Here is a 23190-nt window from a genome sequence, read left to right on the forward strand (position 1 = left end):
CTCGCTGCGCTATCTCTCCGAGTCGGGCCAACTCCGCTCACTCATTTCCCTTCCCTTAAGATTTTTTTTCCCGACTGTGTCAAATGTCACTGTTAAAATCTTCACAGGCGCAGGTTAAATAATGTGTGTGGGGTTTTTTTAACCACACAGATTGGTCAGTTCCACTAATGTTTTTTTGTCTTTTGGGTGGTTATATGAAAAGATTGAATGGTGTGGTGTGAGTTAGAATGCATTGAGATCTTGTGATTTCTTTATCTTTACTTTGATCATGAGCAGGGATGTGGTTTTTATTTAGAGATGGGTTGTATACCTGACGAGCTCTCGGGGAGATCTACGTTACAGTTCTTCTTGGGGGAAACACTGCTCTAAAGCATTAATGTAACTGTAAAAGTTTTCTTTATAACTGACTTCTCACTCTTGGAAATAACATAATTGTTGATTTGTGAGATATTCCAAAAAATCCCGACTACGGGACAACTCTGTTCTCCAGCTGAAGTAAGTGTTTTTGTGATAAGGTCTATGTGTCAGTGGGGTGCCTCTTCTCTTCTCTGTATCACACTCTGTTTTATCTCTGTTGCTTGTTTCCTGTGTTCCAGCTTCTGTGCTGCTCTTATCTGTTTTTGGTGTGTGTGCATGCATGTGTGTTTGTGTGTTGTGTGAGAGCCAGAGAGAGCTAGAAAGCGTACTTGGACTGTTGAGCCTTCTTATCAGACTCAGAAAGCCCCCCTCATTGTGTGTGTACCTATTAGTACCTTTATCAGACCAATCTGTCACTGCTTTCATTGCTTAGCTGTTCCCTCAGAGGAACAACACACACACATAGACCCAAACACATGGTTTCAGGAAGCCCAATAAAGACTGTGCAGGCTGCCCCGGCACGTCTTCATGCCTGTAAATTTACGAGAACGTCAGAGGAGTCCGATGCAGAGGAGGCAAAGCGAGTTTCTGCTTGGAGCTTCAGAGAGCTCAGGTTATGCTTTTAAGAGCGTGTGCCCATAATTTCAGCTCAGAGCCTCAAGCCTGCTAGTAAATCAAGGTGCACGGCACATGGTGTACAGGTGGCAAACACTCAGCCTCCTCCTCCTTCTCCTCCACATCTGGTCTTCTTCATCAGCTCGAGAGCCGACTGACTCGCTATCCTGTCCAGTGACAAATTGTCCGACTCAGTGACACACCTGTCGACTAGAAGACTGACTAACTCCAGAGGTGCAAGTGAGAGTTTCTGGTTTAAGTGTGTGTCCACTTAAACGGTTAAGTGGCCTTGTGCTGTGTTTCAGGGATACTCCAGATGGCTTGGGGAGATATGGGGACCAGAGGGCAAGAGGCCCTTCTTTCTCAACGCTTCCAAGAAAGAAAAAAACTGAGAGACATCTAAAATAAGACCTGGATTATGTTTATAAGAGAACCTGCGACCATTTTCTAATAACAGAAAACCTGTAACCTGGGGGGTTAGCTATGCATTACTGTCATGTGTCTAGATGAAAAAGGAATTCCTGACACTAAAGGGAGCCTTTGCCGCTGGGAGTTGCGTTTTAAAGAATGAAAAAAGTCCGCAGTTAATGAAGAGGGAAGAAGACTTTTTCAAAGGCAAGCGGTCGGGCCCAAGTCTGAGATTGCACAATGCAAGAATTTTGAGTTCTGCCTATCGTTTACCATAAAGCTGGTGTTTGAAGTCTGAACTCCACTCCCTCATTGGGTTTGTGCACACTGTGCCAGTAAGAATAATTTGTTGGCCCTGGATTAAAGCCAAGCTTCCTGAGTCTGTGTTCTATTATAATTAGGTTTCTGCTCCACAAGTATTTTTGAAGAGCAAAAGAAAGATGTGTGTTATTCAGTTGTTTTACTATAAACAGCCTTCTAAATGGCATGCGTACCTAATAGAGGGTGCATTCTTGCTTCTTGTATTTTTAATGTTTTATTGAGGAGAATAATAGGGCTGCAATGGCCCGAGGAGTCGTGTTTTGGCCACCGCGAGAGCCGAAAATGTTCTTCAAGAGCTTATTTTGTGAATGATGTTTAATGCGCAACACATTAAAGACATGTGTGTTCTGCTAATTGATATCAGCACACCCCTGTAAAGAATAAAAAATAAATTTTTAAAAGTTAAAAGCGAAGTAATGAAAAGCAATATTTTTCAAAACCCTCGTAGAAAACATTTTTATGTGTGGTCAATGAGAAAAAATTCAACTGTATCAATCGAAGACATATGCGAAGGAAGGAGGGTCGAAGGGTGCTATTCTGATTGAAACAGACTATCCCTCCGTCAAAGCCTAATTGTCCCCTGTATGCAGAATATGTTCCTCATCATCCAACTGACCAATGTAATTACATGATGGTTGATGTTCACATTTAAAGGCTCTGAAGGTTTGAACTTAATCCATCCATCGCAGAACCAGTGCCAAGCTCGAGATTAATTTGGTACATGTTTTGATGTTCTATGAGGAGAACTAATCAAGAGCAGGTCTTTTTTTATTTGCTGTGGACTTCTCTTGTATTTCTTTAGATATTGTAGTATTTAGCCCACAGAGCAAAGCTTGTGAACTAGATTGGACAGTTCACTCACTCTGCACTGCTTGACAAACATAAGACAGGCCTTACTCTCCAAACACTGTATTGCTAAACACACCCTCAAGCTGGTGTATGTTAAATTCCAAATTTCCATGGTAGCAAGGCATTGCTGCTAGCTATTTTGACCCCTCCACCCTTCACAACTCACCTATAGGCTACACATTAGTCCCCAGGTTCTCTATATGACATATTTTGAGGGTAGTGAAGCACTCGGAGCCTGGAAACAAAATGTAACCATATTCTGCTACTGTATAACATCATTTTAAAAGACAGGACTAACTTTTGAAACAAGTATCAAAGTCATAAATAAAAAAATGGATCAGCTACTTAAACCTTACACAGACATATTGCCATAGAGTTTTATGTATTATCTTTATTAAAGCATCAAAGACCACACAGACTGCTGCTTCTTGTCGTCTTTTCAAATCTGATCATCATCCCTTTAAGCTAAACTGAAATACACTCAGTATGTGTTATTTAGAGGCATCAAAGGGTTAAAGATACAAACAAGAGCTGACTGAAAATCCTTCTGAGTTTACACTCTTTCTCAATGAGGGGTAAAGTAATAAATTTCAGCCTGTGAATGTGGCCACCAGGCAGGGCTAACTTTGTAATAGATGTGCCTCTGCCCTTTTTTTCACTCCAGATGACCTCCTATGGAAACGGGCTGCTTTCTGAGAGGATTGTATTACACATATAAAAGCAAACTGGAGTTCTCCTCGACATGCCCGTGCTCCTGCAGCACTCATTCTTTTCCAAAGGCCACACGGCAAAGGGCTCTCTCTCTTTGAGTTCAATAAATAACCAGACCGCTTAATTGCTGTCACTTCGGTGCAGAGCCTACGCTGCTTGAGGAGCAGACAGAAATTAGTTCTGCGGTTTGAGTTCCATTGAATTATCTTGAGTTATGATGTGGTAAACCTGAGAGAATTTGGCAGGGCAGAACTTTGAAAGCATACGAAGGTGTCTGAGAGAGGGGGGGAAAGCGGAGTGCGGTAACTTTGCAAAGTTCATTAGCAAAGAGAGAGCGACAGACAAAGAGGGCATGTAACACAGTGACACATATCTTTAAAGTCTTCATGAGTAAGTTTCCAAATATAGTTTGGAAAACAAAATGTTTTAATTGGCAAAAGAACGAGTTCATGCTTCGTATCGTTTGTCAGCTTGGGGTAATTACCACAGATCCCCTTATTATAAGTCTAATTTGATGTAACCAAATACCTCTGTAGAACTTGGACAGTGTTTGCTTGTAATTACACTGTGCTGGGAGAGGTGGGAGGTGCATAAACCCTGGCAAATTTCATGGATCAAATTGAACAAAACCGTTTGGGTAAGTTGACAATTTTATAAACAATGATGAAATCTGTTTATACGTCACTTCGGTGAGAGGCAGCGGTGCACGTGAAGGAGCCGAGAAGAAATCAATCCCTAGTGTGGGCGAGATGATTTAGTATTCACTAGTTTCAGAACACTGATGTAATGAGTATATGACATGACTCCACTCCTGCTATGAGCCTCTGGGACTGTCATTATCCTGTAACAATAACATTATTATAGATCATATGATTTAATTGTTCAGCGGTTTCGCAGACTTCATTTATCACAGTGTTGGGTTTTGCATGAAATAAGTGCGTGCATGACAACACTAATGCTGATTTGACTGGTAATTAATATAAATAATAATAATTCCATGATCGGTTAATCTTTTAATGACTTTTTTTCAATTAATCATTCATAATTAAGATATAAATAAAACTGAATGGAATTAAGGTGCTTTTTGAAACGCCAATAAAGTGAAAAATGTTCTTTCCATCATTCTTAGTTTGGAGGGAGGTTGCAGACTGCTTGTTTTGTTTCAAAATACAAAGATATTCAATTACAAATCCAAGTCCAAAAATGTTGGGATGCTGTGTAAAATGTAAATAAAAAAAACTAAAAAAAACAACAACAACAACAGAATGTTTTGACCTAAAATTGAGACATTTTACTTTTTCATGAAAAATATCGACTCATTTTGAATTTAATGGTAACAATACATCTCGAAAAGTTGGGACTGGGAATAAAAGTAAAATGTTGTTGTTGGTTTTTTTTTTAGGAAGAAACAGATGGAGGGACATTTCTAATTAGGTTAACTGGTCGGTAACATGACTGGGTATAAGAGAGGATCTTAAATAGACAAAGTTTGCCAGACCAAAAAAAACTTTTGGAAAAATTTCAAAAAATTGTTTCTCAATGCAAACTTGTGAAGCCTCAAAAGACTCAGAAAAGTTGGAGAAATCTCATGTGCATAAGGGACAGACCGGAAAACCTAAATCTGATGTTTTAAATGTGAAATTCTTAATTGGAAAAAATGGGCACAGCATCCTCTGTGGGGACCATCCAGCTTGTTATTGATGCTTGCGTTAAAAAGCCTGCATCCCTGTTAGTACAGGAGTGCATTAGTGCCCACAGAACTGGCAGTCTGCACATCTGGAAAGGCATCACCAGTGTTTAAAGTTATGTACTGGCTTCAAAGAAACATATTCTCCCATCCAGAGGACAACTCTTTCAGAAAAGGCCTCGCATATATCAGCAACACATTGCTAAATCGTATACTGCATGTATTACAACAGCATGGCTTCATAGCAGAAGAGTCCAGTTGCTGAACAGATCTGCCTGCAGTCCAGCCCTTCCAGCAACCGAAAACATTTTATGCATCATGAAGCAGAAAACACAACCAAGACTGACAGAGTAAATTTTCTCAGTATTTAAATTTGATACATTTTCAATTTTGTGAATAAAACCTGGGTTAAAGAAATCACTGCATTCTAATATTATATTTTACAAAGTATTCAAACTCTTTTGGAATTGAGGTTATGCAATAAAATCAAACTGACAAAAGCAGGAAATTCTTTTGACAAACTGAGAACAGCGTCTCACATTTCATCTTCTGTTATTAGAACTGATTTAGTCAGTTCATTCATTTATTTAATATAGAATTTAAATATAAAAGGGTTTCTAATGTACAGTTAAACAGGAAGAGAAGGTGCACAGAGTCTATAGAAGCAGAAGACACAGGTGAAGATGGGGGGAGTTTCTCTTAGGCTATGAATCCGAATCACTAGTTATCAGGAAAGCTTTACTCGGCTACAGAATGCAGAGGCAGCCCCACATACCCAGATGCACATGCTATACATCACTTTACTCCAGATGTCAGAGGTCCACACTACATGCATTTTTCACAGCTTTTGACTCGCTGTTTTGACTTAACTTCATGACTCATTTATCCAAAGTTTCGCAACATCAAATTAGTCATCATTGTATGAGAACACATTTCCACATCAGTGAAAACAGATTATTTTTTTCTCTTTCAGCTAAAGCGCTTGCTATTGATGGTAAAAAATAAAATAAAATAACCCAACCTTTTATTGTGACATTAACTGAGGATTTGTTTTTTTAATACTCATATTGCTTTAACTTTACCAGGATGGTAACTACAACATCATTTTCGTGCTTTATCCTTTTTTTTTCAGCCAAACACATATAATTTCTCATATAAGCGGCACCTGAGCACACGGAGAAATCACCAGTGCAAGAAATTAAAAAGTAATAAAAGTTATCTGTAATCATAGGAAACATTGATATAGTTTATGGTTTTAGCAAATATGGTAAAATAGGAAAGATCGCACTAGCATTAGCTACATCTGTAGCATTAGCTACAGATGTAGCTAATGCTGCCTCTACTATAAATTATAAGAGTGGGTTTACATTTTATATTTGCACAGCAGGACCACGAGGAAACTAGTTTTCCAGTGTGAGGAACTAGCACCAATGAATGTGAGTTATGAGATGCTGAAAGAATCAAGTCTTAGACACACGAGAAGAGATGTAAAAACAACAAAAAAAGAGGTGAAATCTCCCGAATAAGCCAGCCTGGTAGACACAGCAGTAGATTGGGGTTAAACGACACAAAACGTCCTGTCGTGATGAATGCGTGTTTGCATTCCTGGCCGACTGGAGAATGGGCCCGAAGCCATGGAAGGTGTTAAAATCACTTGAGGAATATTGGTCACCAGTGACTCGAGGCGGGGAATTACTTCCAACATTTCTAGAGCTCTTTGTTATTAATTTGTCTTTGCGCGGGGAAGAAAATGTGCTCGATGCGGTTGCTGAATGACAGGAATTTAATGTGACTGAGTGAAACATCTGTGACGTTCTTTTGCATTAGGTCAGTAAATGTTTTCGTTGCAGCAGCATGAAGCATGTCAACACGGAAAAGTGCACGTTCTCCAAGGTTTTATGGTCAATACAGAGAAACGAGCAGACGCTGAGGACAAATATCTTTCATCAGTGGTGTCGTTTGTGTTCGTAATGAGTGCAGCTGACTACAACACAACTTAACACGCCATTGTTTCATCTAAACATGTTTTTTAAAGATGTTTGATGCTTTATAGACATGCTCCCTCTTAAACTAACAAATGGGTGGTTACCTTTTTTTTAAATTCCTGTTGAATGATATAAGAAACCTCTGGCTCAAACTGTCTGCACATAGATAGATAGCACTCCCTTCGCTCGCTTTTAGAGCGCTCTGAAACACTCCAACAGGTATGCTTGCATCAGTGTAGATGCTTTATCCATACAGAGTAAATCTGAGGTGTCTCTGGGCCTGTTTGCACAGGGATTCAGTTCCTGTTATTTTTCCCTGCAGCTATAGCAGAAGTGAGAAAACATACTCTCTCTCTTTTCAGTCACCGTCACTTCTTTCTCCGCCTCCACCACCTCTCTGTCTTTGACCCTTATTAGCTACGGTGAGGGCCGATGGCATGCGATTCATCCAGCAGTGAGTAGTGAGCACACCTGCGTAGGGGTGTGTCCCCTTCCTCTCGTCCTCTTCTTCTAACCCATCAGTCCTCCCTCCCTCCCATCTTTCATTCTCCTGCCATCCTTCTGGTCTTGACTTTTTTGCTTTGTTTCCTGCTCTCTTTTCAATTCGTTTTGCAGCCCTTGAACCAGTCTCCCTGGGTTCTCATTAGTCTTTGACTCGCACCGAGGATCACTTCACACCTCAGCTCTGTTTGTTTTTCTTGTCCTGTCATCCCCTCACCCCAGCGCCAACTAAGCCAAATAACTCAGCGTCGACGAGGGAACACCCAGCCCGACCCGCCCATACCACCACCACCGTCGCGACCTCCACAATCCCAAAAGACCCCCAACTCATCTTTGCTGACAGAGGAAGATGAGGGTGAGACAGGCTTAGGAATGTGAAGACCACAAATCCTCTTTTTCCTGCCTTTATATAAAGTACACTCTTGAAAAAAGCAGCGCACATCATAATGTTAACATTGGTTTGTATGTTCAGTATACGCAGTATGAAAGCCGAGGGACTCTTGAGCGAAATGGATCAATCCGAGCCCCGGTCACTTACAAAAGAGAAGACAAACAGAGCCCTGTACCTTTGCAGGCTTTTCTATGTGAGATGGGCTTCGACAGGTCTCTGTAGTAGCCCTCCTTGCAATAGTGGCAGTGGCGACCTGCCGTGTTGTGGCGACAGTTGAGGCAGACTCCTCCGCTCTTCCTCCCCGACAGTTTGTAGAGCTCCATGTTGAAACGACACCTTCGGGCGTGAAGGTTGCAGTTGCAGGCTGTGGGGGAAACACAACAGAATGCAAACAGTTTAAATTAATGCAATTAGATGTTTTACTGAACACATCGATACATCATATCTAATGCACAGTTTCCATTTTCATTATTATTACTGTTTCAGTATATTTTGTGCATTAAGAATGTTTTTTTAATCTATTTGTCAGGGTTAGGGTTAGTCTACCTCACTTGATCAAATATTCTGCACAGCTTTTTTCCTTTGCTAAAGGTCCTCTCCAGAGTCCATACTGTACTAGTTAGAAAGTGAAAGGCTTGTATTACCATTTCTCTATTACATGCAAATCCCCTGCAAGTATGTGCGAGACCCCTCGCTGCCTCTTGTTTACTGATGAGTACAGTTGCCAGTGCTGAGTTTAATTAGCCGGCTAATGTTTATTCATGACTTTCTGGCAGCAGAGTGAGGCAGACATGCCCAACTTCATTAGGGCCGGCCGTCCGAGACACCAGTCCTCCTCCACCACAGACACATTCATGCATTATTAACCGCAGCACTTCTGATACAGTTTGTGGCACGACTGTGTGCGGTTCTACACGGTACAGTGTGTGTGTACCTAAAGGGGGTTATCTGGATCCAACTATGTCCCACGGTTGATTCATCCATCCGCGTGTTTTGGCACTGACAGCTCGCTCTATCATCTACCTGTCATAGCGGAGGAAGGCTGAGGGCTTACTTCCCTCGGCTTCCCTCAACCAGATTTCTCACTGGTATGCTCAGTGTGTGTACATCTCTGAATTTTTTTTTTTTTTCTGAACATGTCTGGGACCTCTGAGACTTCTTCTCTCCACTCCAAGGACCTAATTACAATATCTAAAACACACACATACATATCTTAGTGTCTTATCAGTAGTGACTATTGGTGGCTTTGCTTCCAGGATGGCAGCGGTTTAATTAGTCATGCTTTTCTTTTGCTCGTTGACCATCCCCGCTTTATCATTTTTGTCATAAAACTTACTCAGATTGATCCCATTTTAAAAGTAATCTAAAAAAAGAAGAATTATCACAATACTAGAAGATGGTAATATTTCCAAGACATTCAATAGCAATTGAAGATATTTTCTTAACTCTGTTTAAGTAGTCTTTGCTCCAGAGTTCTCCAGTCTTACTTATCTTATTGAGAACTATATTTGTGTCCCAGACATAATGTTTTATTATTGTCTTGAGCTTGATTTACACCTGTTCACGTCTTTACTTACTGATTGATTCAATAACCCATGAAGTCCACAGCTAGAACCAACCCAGTACTGGGTGTCTATGCTGAAATGTTGTGTTGAAAACGTGTTGAGAGATAAAAATGCATAAAGCATCCATTCAAAGACCTTTTATGACAAAATGTTTTTTTTAGCTACAACATATAAATACACAATGGATTAGATTATAGGCTTTTTTTGAAATCTCTCAAATGATCTCTGTGTTGAAATCCTTGAGCCAATCAATCCAGACTCTGAATGCCAGGGGGTAGGCTCAGTCTTTTTAGTGTCTCCAGCGTCAAGCCATAGTTGGTGAAAGCTATCTCTGAGCATGCCTGAAGGTAAAAGAGATCACCACACAGAGGGGGGAAACTAGTGGAGGAGCAGTGTGCAGCCTCTGACCTGCAAACATGCTTTTGTTACACTACAAAAATAGTTTCACACCCTTTCTGAACACAGCCCCCCCAGAGAATTTTCCCATTTGTACCAAAGGGCATACTTCATAAGAGATTATCTCAGATGAATGCCCATCTAAACCTTCATACTCTCTGGGACTGATGTAAGCATGTTCGCAGCGCTTCTTCAATGACCCTCAACTTAGAAAAAGTGGTTGATCTGCGCTTACTGTTTTCAAACAAGGCTTTGTTCAAATTAAAGCATAGACAAGCTGTCATGATCCTGGGTCTGTTGACCCAGCGTTTTGAGTTTTAGTTTATGTAAGCCCTTCAGGTTTCCGAAGTTCGTTTGTTATCATGCCTAGGTGTTTCTAGTTCTTATTATTTCCCCCTCGTGTTTCCAACTATGTTAAATCTCCCCTGCTCTTCATGCGTTTCATGTCTGTGTCTTACGTTGTCAAGTTCGGGTTGTCATGTCTATGTCTCATTATGTTTCCTGTTTTATTGTGAAGAGGTCTGGTGTTTCTGTGTTCATCGTGTTCAGTTTTACTCTCCCACTGTGACGTCATTATGTTCATGTGTGCCAGCTGTTTCCCCATGTGTTCCCACTTCCCTCATCATCCTCCTGTGTGTATTTAGTCCGTGTGCTTTCAGTCATTTGTTGTCAGGTCGTCTGCTCATCCATGTCTCATCTCCAGGTACCCATGTCAGTTCACTATGGTTAAGGTTTTTCATGTTTTGTTATTAGTTCACCCAGTTTAGGTTATTGTTTAGTTTTCACCGATGCCCTATTATTTGGTACCCTCGTTGCTAGTCTCAATAAACGGCTTGTTTTGTTAATCCACACCACGTTTTGGTCTGCGTTTGAGTCCTCCTCTGCAACACATACGGTCTGCCCCAGCCAGACCGTGACACAAGCTAAAAATTGCTGCCTGGCATGAGTTTATCAGGAGTCCTGCAAAGTTATGTCTGTTATTTAGCCATCACAGTTTTTTTTTACACACAGGAAAAAAGCCAATTTTATGCCTCTAGTAGTGATTTGGACAATATCTAACACAAATAAAAATTGTATTGTTTTGTTCTTTTTAATAAGCAGTGTTAGTAAATACTACGTTTACCTTATAGAACAACTTAGGTCTGTTTTCAATCAAGCTAATTGCTTCAGTCTGGATAGCGAGTCTGTAGTCGCCTGTAACCGCCCCCAGGTGAGCAGTAAAAAGAAGTGTGAAGTGATACCTTTTAAACAAGTGTAACAGATTTAGCTGGATGAAGCTAAGCTTACCTACAGCCTTTCAACACCTCCCGTAGAGTGAGCCATGACTATTTGAAATGACAAAATGCTGCATTTAATTGTTGCATCTCTTACAAACTTTTAACCTTCAACTGTAGAATTGATTTGTTTATTTGATGCTGCTGTTTCCTGCACTTCCACTGTCTGTGTGTGTTTTGGAAAGTTGGCTAATTAGTTTCTCTGAGTGGTTCCCAGCCTCCATCAACTGACCTCAGTCTCATAGAAGTACTTAGACAGCCTTCCTGCTGCTAATTAGAGGGAAATTTCAAGCAACAGAGCTGGAGGTTGAGGTTAAGCTCATCATACTCATAAGCCTGGTAATTGAGCAATGTTGGTCACAGCAATGATTTGTTGTAAAGAGACACTCAAGCAAGTGATTTCTGCCACTTTTACTCCAAATTGACTAAAGCTGCCGGCTGCTCATTACCACAACTGTAAAGACACATTAGGAAGAATAAGCGACTAAGAAAACTGTGAAAAGGAAACACTGATTATACTTTTTTGAACAATATTTATATAGATTTCTAATGTCCCATCCACACATCACATATATATAGATATCTATATATGGCCATCATTCCCACTGGTCTAAAATTATTCCAGCCTACTCGTTCCTTCTCTCACCCAATTCTTACCCTAAACAAATTCAGCAAAGCAAAACCCAACACCACCGCATGCAAGCAGGGGAGCAGCCGGAGGTCTGCTATTCTTTGCCCCACTCTCAAACAAACACCAAGGGGAGTCCACACATGAACAGTTTACTTTTAATCCTATGGATGACCCAAAAGTAATCAGATTAACTTCTAACCCACCCCTAAGACAGAACGGAAAAATACTGACCTTTATACTCTCTCTTTGACTTTGGTGTGAAAACGTTTAAGGAAAGAAAGCCTAAAGTTCACAAAAACTTATCACTGAAAATATTAAGGACCTCAAATAACGTGCTACAAGCCCTGCACCGTAGTGTGCATTAATCTCTATGATGGCAGCATGTAATGCACAATTTCCTCTCGCAAACTTAAAACATACACATATATAGAACCATGCTATTTCTGGATTCACAGTGTTTGCCTGCTCCTTCACCCTTATAACACACAAGCTACAAAAGCTTGGCAGGGTCACTGCTTGTCACGTATTTCACCGAAATCAAATAGAGCCACATGGTGTCCTAGTTTAATATAATCAATGCTATTCTACCTGGATATCCATATTTAGCCGTAATATGTTTTTGATGGACAAAAGGATAATAAGATGTAAAATAAGTTAGTATGTAATATGTAAGTATGTATAAGTACTGCTTTTCTTCTTTTTGAGAAATACAATATGTCTTAATGTGGAGGTCAGGTTATTATGGCAGAAAGCATTTACCCCTAAATTTGCTTAGAGATGCATTAATGAATATGGGATTTACTGGGGCAGCGGGCAGAGCTATATCAGATATGGTTCAGTGTATTAAATAATATGTTGCTTAATTTGTAACATAACTGCAAAACCATCAAAGATGTAATAGAGTTAAAAGAATAATACAACTCTGAACTGCAGCAGAGTAGAGATAATTGAATGGGGAATATTCGTCGTTTACATGTAAATATTACATGTAAATATTACATGTATATTTGAGTAAATGTAGTTTAAGTAAGTGGAGGTGAATGAGCTCAGGCATGCGTATGGCTGTACTGACTGTTAACAGACAGCAGCCGCAAAAATGTTACTGTAAGCTGAAGGATGACACTTGGCATCCTTGTGCTTATAGAAATATGTCTAAAGAAAAACAATGCTGCTATTATGCTGCGGCGTCTGGGATTTCAGCACGGACGTCACAATTGTTTTGCAGCTGAATTGAATCCTGGTTTGTATTGCTGCAACAAAGTGTGATTTAAAGGCATTAGGTTAGTGACAGGTAACTCTAGCACCACCCGTGTTTGTGTGGAGACAAATGAAAATTTCCTGATGGTGGAATTTTCCTATGAAGAGTGAATCACCCATCGCTGATCCACCGACAGCCGCTGTTTCTCCCAAAACAATGAAAGAATTTCACTTTAAAAAAAAACCCCACTATAATAAGTGTTTAACAAAACAATGTGTGATGTGCAGTCACAGAAATATTTACATTTAATCTGCAGCCAACACGTACTACAAATACTGCTGGTTACATGTAAGCTTATAAAGATGTTTCCACACAATCACTTTAATTGTATCCTGTTTTCAGTATCTGGTTCAAGTGTTTATTTAGTTTTCTATGCATTACATCAGTTCTCACTTTTATCTTGTGCCTGTTGATCCAGGCACGGGCACAGTAAAGGCAGGAATTACTAAATAAAAACAGAATTAAATGAGAGTGTTTTAAGGCACCGAGATGACAGACATACTAAACTCAGCATTTGAAGTTCTCTTTGGATACAGAAACAATCATGCCATAAAGAATATTTATTATTTTAGATGATGCCACAATAGGGTTAGGGTTTTTTTGAAAAAATAAACACATGTTTCTACACATATTGGTATTAACCTGTAAATTATGTTCTTGTACGCATGAGAAGTCTGTCGTTTTCTTTTGGTTTTCTTTCTGAAATTACCAGAAAATTCTATTCTTTCATCTATTCTGAAGAGAAGAGAAATCAACTATGTTTCATATTGCGGTTTTAAAACTGGGATAAAAAGTCCATTATGACAAATAGAAAATGATCCAAAACACTTCTCACTGCAACACGGAGTTGCAAATCTCTACAGGGTGAGGTGTTGAGAAAAAAATCAGAAAGAATCTCCTCTCTAAATGAGAGGAAGCACTAATAATGAAAAGGAAGGGTGCAATGTGTGAGGGAGTTGATGGTTTTGTGTGTGTGAACCTGTTTGATGTTCATGTATGGTGTGAAGCACCCTGGGAATGCCATGGAACTAGGGTGATGGAGCGTGCGTGCAGGCGAGTGGGAAGAAGTTATGGATGGGAGAGTGAGGCGCCCGCTGCAGAGATTATATCAGGCTAATTTAATTCCTTTATTGCAGCCAATTAGCCGCAGCACTTTAGCCCCCTGTGAGCCCTCTGGCCCTCTTCACTGTGTCTCTAATAACCCCTAACTAAACTCTGGATCTCTGCCGTCCCCAAAGGAGGCCCAGTTTCAGTATTTTTAACAAGCACTTTGCCTCATACACTGCATGTACTAAGGGTGAAAGAATTTTTTTCAAAAAGGAAAAAATATATATAGATGAGAAGTGAAAGAAAGTGCCTGAGAAAAGAAAAAATAAGGCGGACAGAGGGATGGGAAGAGATCAGTGTGCTGCTGTTGCTGCTGCTACTTGCAGGCTTAACTTGAGGAGACTTGACTAATTGAGATCAGGTCATACAGAATATTCATCAGTCCTGCAGTTTTATCAAAGGCAGATTAAAAATGCAGTGTGGACTGATTTCCAGTGGACAGATTCCATTTGCTGTCAAGCAGCCGTAACCTTCTTGTCAGACCCCTTTTCAGTCAACCTGTTTATTTATCTGTCCTTTCTTTATTCCATCATTTAACATATATGGTTTTTAGTTTTAATGGTTTTTTAGCGTAAATTTTGCAACTCAGGGCGCGAGTACGGAGAGTATGATACCAGTTCTGTCGCTGTGTGATAAAATGTAGCTTAGCTGAAAGAGCTGTGAGAACTGGCACGTTTGACTCCCTCATGATGCTATTAGCAGTGTAGTGAAGGTCAGTATTAAGCTATGGATTTACAGTAGATTGAGGTAAATACTACCAAAAAGAGTAAAACTATACAGTTCTCTATCCAGCTCTCCTCCCAGATCTAGGTGCAATCTTTAAAAAATACAATATCGCCTTCCACTGTTACCCCGATGACGTACAGATCTATTTTGAACTTACTGACGACCTTGCTGTGTCCCTGCACTACTTTCAAGAATGCACCCGGGAGGTCAAAGAATGGTTCCTGAGTAATTCTCTTGTTTTAAAGAGACTGAGATTGTGATGTTCAACAGTAAAATCCCTCGTGCCCAACTCTGTGCTGCCCTGGGTTCCTTTACTAGCTTTTCTTGTGACTATGTCAGTAACTTGGGTGTACTGCTGGATAGCTCGCTCAAACTCGATAAGCAAGTGTCTGCTGTAGTGAGATCTAGCTTCCACCAACTGCGCCTTATCTATAAGGCTAGGCATTATGTTCCGCATGAGGACCTGGAGAAGCTTATTCACGCTTTTGTGACCTCCAGGTTGGATTACTGTAACTCCTTGTACTACGGTCTTCCCTCTTCTCTTCTTCTTAGACTGCAAACAGTCCAAAATGCAGCAGCCCGCCTCTTGACTGGTACCAGGAAATTTTGCCCTATTACTCCTGTTCTAGCTAGCTTGCATTGGCTGCCCATAAAGTACGTATTCAATTTAAAATATTACTCCTTACATTCAAAACTATTAATAAATTAGCACCAAGTTATCTTAGTGAACTTCTCAAACCACATACTCCTGCTAGAACACTCAGATCTGCCACTCAACTACTTCTGACCCAACCCAGATCCCGGCTGAAGTCCCGGGGTGACCGTGCGTTTGCTCTGGCTGCCCCGGTACTGTGGAATACCCTTCCTCTCGACCTCCGCGCATCTGATTCCATTGCACTGTTCAAATCACGACTAAATACCCACTTATTCAATCTTGCCTTTCCCTCTAGTTAATATTTCTTTTATGATTTTATATTATGCACTTTTATGCTCATTTAATTTCTTGTTTGCTCTGTACCTGTTGCTTTCCTATGTATCAGTGACAGCTACCTGCTTGCATACCTAGTACTTGCTTTGGTCCTATTTCTATTATCTTCCTTCTATTCTCTATGTTACTTGTTAAGCACCTTGGCATACCCTTGGTTTTTAAGTGTGCTTCATAAATAAAGTTTATTATTATTATTTATTATTTATATTATTAAAAGTCAGTTATAGAAATATAATATAAGAAGATAAAGTTTTTATTTTCTTGACTTTAATGGTAAACTTGGGCTTATTTTATTAAACAGACTTCTTTAATAGAAATGTAGTTACAAACCATCGTGTCTGATATTTTGTATGTTGTATACTTTAATAATTCCAGTAACTACGTTCTCTCCTGTTAAGTTCCCCTCTGCACTCTGTATCACAAATAAAGCTTATTACCTGTTGTATTTTTTTAAAGAAAAAGGAACAAAAATAAAACACAAACATGGCACTATCACTGATTTTTCTTTTTAAATTGTCTTAAAACTGTGGCTTTAAACTTACGTCAAAGTGGACGAATACTCAAGTCAGTTATGTTTGCACTGAAGAGAAAACAGTTACAGAACATATTTCTTTCTACTGATGTTTAAATACAAAATACAAATGAAACAAATGCAACTGAAAAAAAAATCCCCACAATTTTAAATGCATTTCATTTCATTTGTGTACACGTGGCCTTACGCTCTATAGCAGCGTACAGCAGCGCTAGGCCAGCCCGCTGCATGCTGAGCTAAATGGCCCATATATTCACTCGCTGTCTGCATGTGGGGGCTAATAAGGCCTTTCCTTTTTCAAGAGTCTAACTAGCCACACAGAACCACAACAACAAAGAAAGGCCTAATGGCCTCCAATTTCCCGCATTAGTGCCCATTTAATGGCTGACCTGCCCTCTCGTTAGGCAGCGCAGCATGGGAGCACTTCTCAGCCTCGATGGGTGTGCACGCACTTTCACATTAACACACACACACACACACACACACACACACACACACACACACACACACACGCAGTTTTTCACCCTCCAAAGCCACACTGCCTCAGGCCCCTGCAACACTTCCACCCCACGCTGAGACTGCATAATAGACCAGTTTGTAAAAGGGCTACCCTGTGATCAGTGGTGCATCCATTTGCTGAGTAATCAAGGATCTTTTGTCTGAGCGGTGTGCGTGGAGCAGAAAGCGTGTGTGAGAAGGTATGCGTGCATGCGCAAGTGTAAGCGCGCACGCTTCCATGAGAGAGATTCTCTCTTCCAGTCAGTCTTTATTTTTGCGTCCATCGCCGGTAAAATATGTGTCTCCAAGTGAGTGTTTGCGTAATTCCCAGATAAAGTGGCGTTGCCTGAAAAAGATCTCCTTCAGTTTGTGTCTATGGGAAAACAACAGCTGATATACAGTGCGGGAATAAAAGGACCCTGGGTTGAGCCACAGAGGGGCTGACGAGAATGCGTTGTGTATATGTCAGCTATGCCATAAAAATGCCATGGGTGGAGGATGACATTGGCAGGTCCTATTCAGCGCTATAGTGGTGAAAGGCCTTTTAGGATGAATAAAGATTCTTGGGCCCTGTCAGGTCTCCATAGCTCCCAGCTGAACAATACCCACTAAGAGCAGCTGTCTTAATAGCATAAGGGGCTGACAGCTTTAGGAGTAATGCAATGCTGAAAGCAGTATCTACATAAACTTTGGCTGGGTCCAGACAACAATCTGCTGTGTGATATCACAATATAGTCCAACAGTACCGAACTGTTGCTTAGATAGCTTAAACAGTGAATGCGTTCTGTATGTTTCTTGTAGACATTAAGTCTTTAAGGAACCTCAACTGATAACATTGGCAGAGCCATATGACCTCTATATTCAGGAGCCCCATGTGTGAACGGATGTAGTGGCACGATAGCAAAAGATTTCTCCTGAGTGTGATGATGATTGGAACTAACTGGATTTACAGTTCCTGTATCAGGAAGACCAAAATCGCTGGGCTCACATAAGAGAGCTGTTGAGTTTTTATTGAAAGGCCATGAGTGGGAATAGTGTATAAATGTATTGTGTTTGACTGATGAAGCAATGTTTCCCTTACAAAGTAAGCGTGGATTATTGAAACAAGTGCCTGATGTTTCTTTCCGCCGTCACTGTCTGATCTGATAATCACAGTGTGAACTGTTTGAGACTTAGCTCCTTCTCAAGTATTGGCTGTAAATCAGTTGTGCAATGGTTTGAAACCATAGTACAGCTCCTTGTCACCTGGCTGTCAAAGCCAAGCATAATAACCTTTCTCCACAGTCTTGCTCTCTGTTGTTTTACATCCAGCCATTACCCAGCCCTGTCTCCTTTGCTAGAAGCATCACACGTCTACAAACTCCACTAAGGCATAGGAAACAGGCGAGACAGATCTCCAAATCTTCCCAAAACAAAGGCTCTCCCTGCTCATGTCAAACATCACCTCCAGTCTGTTTACTTAGTGAGTTTGGTTTCTATGGGACTAGCAGATCCATAGTGTTTTGGGTTCATATAACTCCTGGCAGGTCGTCTTGTGCGTTGCTGGCCCTGAGGCTGACGGGGATGGGCTGGTGCTGTCAGTGTTAGACAATAAGACAGAGTTTACACAAGGCTAACTCACGCTCCTCCATAGCTGTGATTCATACTAATCCCACAATCTCTGCAATTAAAGTCATCTTTGTCTTCCAACAATGTCAACTAAAGATTTTAAACCCATCATCTTATAACACAATACATTTGGCCAACATTGATTGGTGACTGTTAGATGAGTAAAATAAATGGTGTTTGAAGTTAGATGCTTTGCAGATTATATAAGCTGGTTTGGCTCTTTAGGCCGAAAACACAGAGAGCGTTTGTTCCACTGTCCCCACTCTTTCTCTTTCTTTCTTATTCGGTTACTTTTTTCCCCCTTTAAATGCATTTTTTATTTACAGCATGTGAAGCAGAGCCCCAGGGTGACGTTCACTACCTTCATTTGGAAGGCACTCCCATTTTGCACTGGCTCCGCCTTGCTTAAGGGTAAGTGGATGAGTGCTGGGGTAGGGATAAGCTAGATTTAGATTTCTTTCTGCTGGGTAAACATTTAAAAATATGATGGGAATTATTGATACAAGTGGTTTCCTGGATCCTTCTGCCTTTTTAACGTCATCCTTTGTTGACACTAAAAGTTCATTATTGACTTTGGAAGCAACAGTTGGCAAAAATATCACCAGAAGGTCCACTCTACAGCTGTCTGGAGATTTTACACGAGCACTTTAAGGACCTGTCATTCTCCCTGACTTAGGAGCAAGTGTTTATTTGGTAAATTTAAGCCAAAATGGACATTTTTGCTTTAATATTTGCATAGAAATGGAAATCAACGTTAAATGGAAGCTCTGCTCAACTATTTATTATATGCTAATTAGCAATTGCAGTGGCATGACCATACTAAGCAGGGGGGCAAACTTTCACCTACACACACACAACACACACACACACACACGCATTCCTTTGCGAAGTCAGCATTACTAGGCTACCACTTGAACTGTGCAATCTCCCCTCCTCACCTTGCTTCCTTTCCCGTGGGGAAAACCAGGCATTCTCTGCTGCAGATGTCATTAGTGACAAATTTCTCTATAAAATTTATAAGCCATGAAAATGACTTTAGTTCAGTGGTCAAACAGAGGAGATGGAGAGGAGAGGAAATCCTCTAGTGCTCTAGTAACAGAAAGGGAGTAGAGGAGTGGAGAGATGGAATGTAAAAGAAATAAATCTTAAAGTAAAACACCGTTGCCTCCTGTTCCCCATTCCTCTCATCCCTTTGTGTTTGTCCCTCCTGTTGAACCTCAGAATAAATTGGAGCTCCGCTGCTTGGCTGTCTGACCTCTTTTAAAACCTGTCAGTTACTAACACATAGCACGGTCAGGGGGCAGGTTTCGGCTAAAGACCAGGTTGGAGTATGAAAGAAAATTGTCTTAGCAATTTCATAACCTGCTTTTGCAGTTTGCAGTAGTAGTTTTTTTTTTTTTTAACATTTTGCAGGACTTCTCCAAGCTGTCTTGTTAACTAACATATTTTAGTTGCAGTGGAAAAGGACACTGCATACACACAAGCTGGCTGGCTAAAACCTGAAGAATAATTTCACTGACAAACCGCTATGGGAAATAGCAGTATATTTAACAATCTGCAGTTACAGTAGAATTCAAACTGTCTCTCTATGTACCTTTGCAAGGAGAGAGTTAGAAATTTGCAAAGACATGGGTCGGTGCATTTCGAGCAGGTTGTGATTGTTTGCATACAGTATATAAGCTAAGCAGTGATCTTGAGCCTGTCAAAGTTCCTAATTTCTAATCATAGAAACAGCCTTAGCAAAAGCAAATCAGAAGTTAGGGCTACTATTCATCTCTGTAAGTATGGCCAGTTTTTATTACACCTAGGCTTGAAGGTGGGCAGCAGCATGCAGACAGGTTGATGAAAGAAGTGTACCTGAAGATTTTTCCTGAGCGTTTCTATGTTTGCATACACACACTGTACATTTTTGATTTCTTGCCATCAACTAAAGCACAGTCTCCTCTCCGGAGGAGGGAATGAGTGGGATAGTCACGGAAAGCCAGCTCCTTCACTTCTGTGACACATTTATTGTCCTCAGCTCTCATCCATCTTCAAAATGACACAATTTGAACTTTAACCTGAATTCCTCAACGTCGTTCTAATTCTTTAACCCATCAATGTGCCGGTGGAAAATAATTTGTCGCTGTAGCTACCTGGCTTCACTTCAGCCATATACTTTGCTTGGTCGACTGTGGGTCACAAATGGACTGTGAAGCCAGCAACAAGCATTACTTTTACCCCAGCTCAGGTGTTTTTCTTGGAAGAAACAGAAGAAAGCAGAGCTGAATGTGGAGAGGTGATCTCATAAAGAAACAGATTTTTCTAGCCTGTGGCAGAAAAACTGGATAAATGATAGAGAAGCAATGTGAACAAGATGACCTGTGCCTATTATCGGGCTTGGAGAAGCATGACTAACAATCTGCAGCTTGTGCGAGTCTGTGATGGACGGGGAACACCGGTGACTGACAAACTCAACTTCAAAGCTACCTACATGCTGGAGGATATGATAAATGAACAGTCATTAGCAATGATCTGCAATTTTGTAGCAGAATACAATCCCCTACAATCTTTCAGACTTATTAGTACAGAACACATTTTAATTGTGTGCTTAATATGAATATGATTGCCTTCTGAAACTATGTGAGTGCATGAACAGTTACAGTAAATGCAGGCAAGCAAGGAGGCCAAATAGTTTTGAATTATTAGAAGAGAAGAAGAGAATCAAATGGATCACAATGTGTCAAGTGCGTGTGCATGCATATGCATCACTTGTGTCAGAAAAGAATTCAGATCTCAATTTGAAACTCTGCTATTGTGAGTCATAACAATAGAGGACCTTCAAGAATATGATGCTATGAATCCAAATCCAACAGATTTAGTATTATTTTCCACTGCAGCTCAAAGTCATTCCAGATTTTCCATCTCCCTGACTGGATCTTTATAACAAGTAAAATGAGCTCTGTCCAGTTTCAGCCTCTATAATTATGTTAATGTATACAGCCACAGGAATGACATGATATAACTTATATAAAAGGCTATTATTTGCAATAACGGCAAACAATAGACCTAAAAGAATAATATGTATTGTGGTAAGGTTGAAGAAATAAAAAGAAATTTTTTTAACTTAAAAAAAGGTTATAATAAACGTTATAATACTTAACTTCTGTGTCTCTGCTAACTGTATCCCTGTGGATTATGTTTTTAATTAAGAAACTGCTACATTTTTTTGTACTTTATTGTCCTTTCATCACCAAATCTTTGCTCATTTGCCGATCATTTTAGCATTTATACATCTTTTTGTTATGACAGTGCATTTTAAAATAATTGCATTCATTAAAATTCAGATTTATTTTATATCCAGCTCAAAAAACAATGATCAATCTAAGCAACACTGGACAATAGCACTGTGTTCATAAATAGATACGAGTGCAGTTTTTGTCAGTAAAGTAAAAAAACATTTTTTACGGATGCACACTGCCACTTTACTGCAATGTTCGTTAGTAGTGAGTCACGCTTCGGCAGATATGGCAGATGGGTTCTGCGTTAAAGCAGTTTGTCAGCTGGTTTGGTCCACGCCGATTGGTTCTGACACTGATGGGACACAGATATTTTTACTGTACTGTTTCCAGAACCACATTTACTGCACTTCTCTGGCATAGAAAACTGGGGAACAGGCCCTTGTGCACGCAGGCATGAACGTGTGCTTGTACACAAACACATTTACATACTTCCACTTGTTTAACTGCACTGCTAGAACCGAAGCTCTTTAAGTTTTTCCAACAGGAAATTGTTTTCTAACAAAAACTGAAGCATTTCATATCTTCCATAACCAGTTGTGGCACTTCTGACTCAGACAGGAAGGACACATTTGGGAAGTGGAGTCGGAGGTAAAAAAAAACCCAACTTTCTGATTCAAAAATCCAAAACCTCATTTTAATTTAGTCATTGGTAGAAGGTAATTAGTGAAAGGGGGGAACTGGCATTTGCCAGAGCAAGCAAACGGATGACTTACAGGGAGTAAACTGAGTATTGCGCCACTTTTTTCATTTAAGCGGAGAGGAACTCAAACAACAAGTAAGCGGTATTTTCTAAAATTGAGGAGTTATTGATGCTCCCTCTAATAAGAAAGGTTAAAGGAAGTTAAATGATGTTGTGCAGCTGCAATAGTCAGAACTCCTGCCATCTTTTGGTTCAGCTAAATGTTCTTGCACTCTGAATGACGATTCTCAGAATGATGCCTCCCATACAGTGTCGATGCTAAACATAAGGCATGGACTTATTTTTACAATATAATCAAATACAGAAAATTTTAACAGTATGCGTGCATGCTAAATAAATTTACAAAACACAGCTAATGTCTCAGTGGAGGAGGAGACGGTTAAAAAAAAGAGGATCACAAACTTTCAGTATAAAGGTCTGAGAAAAAAAGGCTTTTGTTCCCCTCCACATTTCAATCCAAAGAACACTATAACCCCCAGTGAAATGTAAGTGCTTGTGTAATTTATGTCAAGAATAATATTACCCCATTGTGATTTTGAGACTGTTGATATTCTTTTATATTTGCACTGGCAGGAGGGCGACTCAGCTACAAGATGATTGTGGGCCAGGAAAATTGACTATAATTATCAAATAGGCCACTTAAACTTAATCTAATGGAAATGGCTTCAGAAAATAGTTTGACCTCTCAGTGCAGCTTTTTTGTCTTAACGTCTTGCAGCTGATTTATGAAGCCCAACAGCATTTCAGCAGCGATGGTGAAAAACCCTTCCGTTGGTATGTTGGCATTTCATACAGATCAAG

The 23190-nt window shown here is 40.2% G+C and overlaps 1 protein-coding gene across 1 annotated transcript in view; it reads right to left on the minus strand.

Moving 5' to 3' along the window:
* The window catches only part of ntn1a (netrin 1a), a 55953-nt gene that overhangs the window by 17387 nt on the left and 15376 nt on the right, over positions 1-23190 (minus strand). Inside the window, exon 3 of the mRNA XM_005736223.1 lies at positions 8001-8189. Within this exon, the coding sequence (XP_005736280.1) occupies positions 8001-8189 (189 nt within the window). The remainder of the gene's footprint in view (positions 1-8000; positions 8190-23190) is intronic.

The sequence above is a fragment of the Pundamilia nyererei genome, unplaced genomic scaffold (genome assembly GCF_000239375.1).
Source record: "Pundamilia nyererei isolate P.nyererei 1_Seehausen unplaced genomic scaffold, PunNye1.0 scaffold00068, whole genome shotgun sequence".
NCBI classification, from domain to species: domain Eukaryota; kingdom Metazoa; phylum Chordata; class Actinopteri; order Cichliformes; family Cichlidae; genus Pundamilia; species Pundamilia nyererei.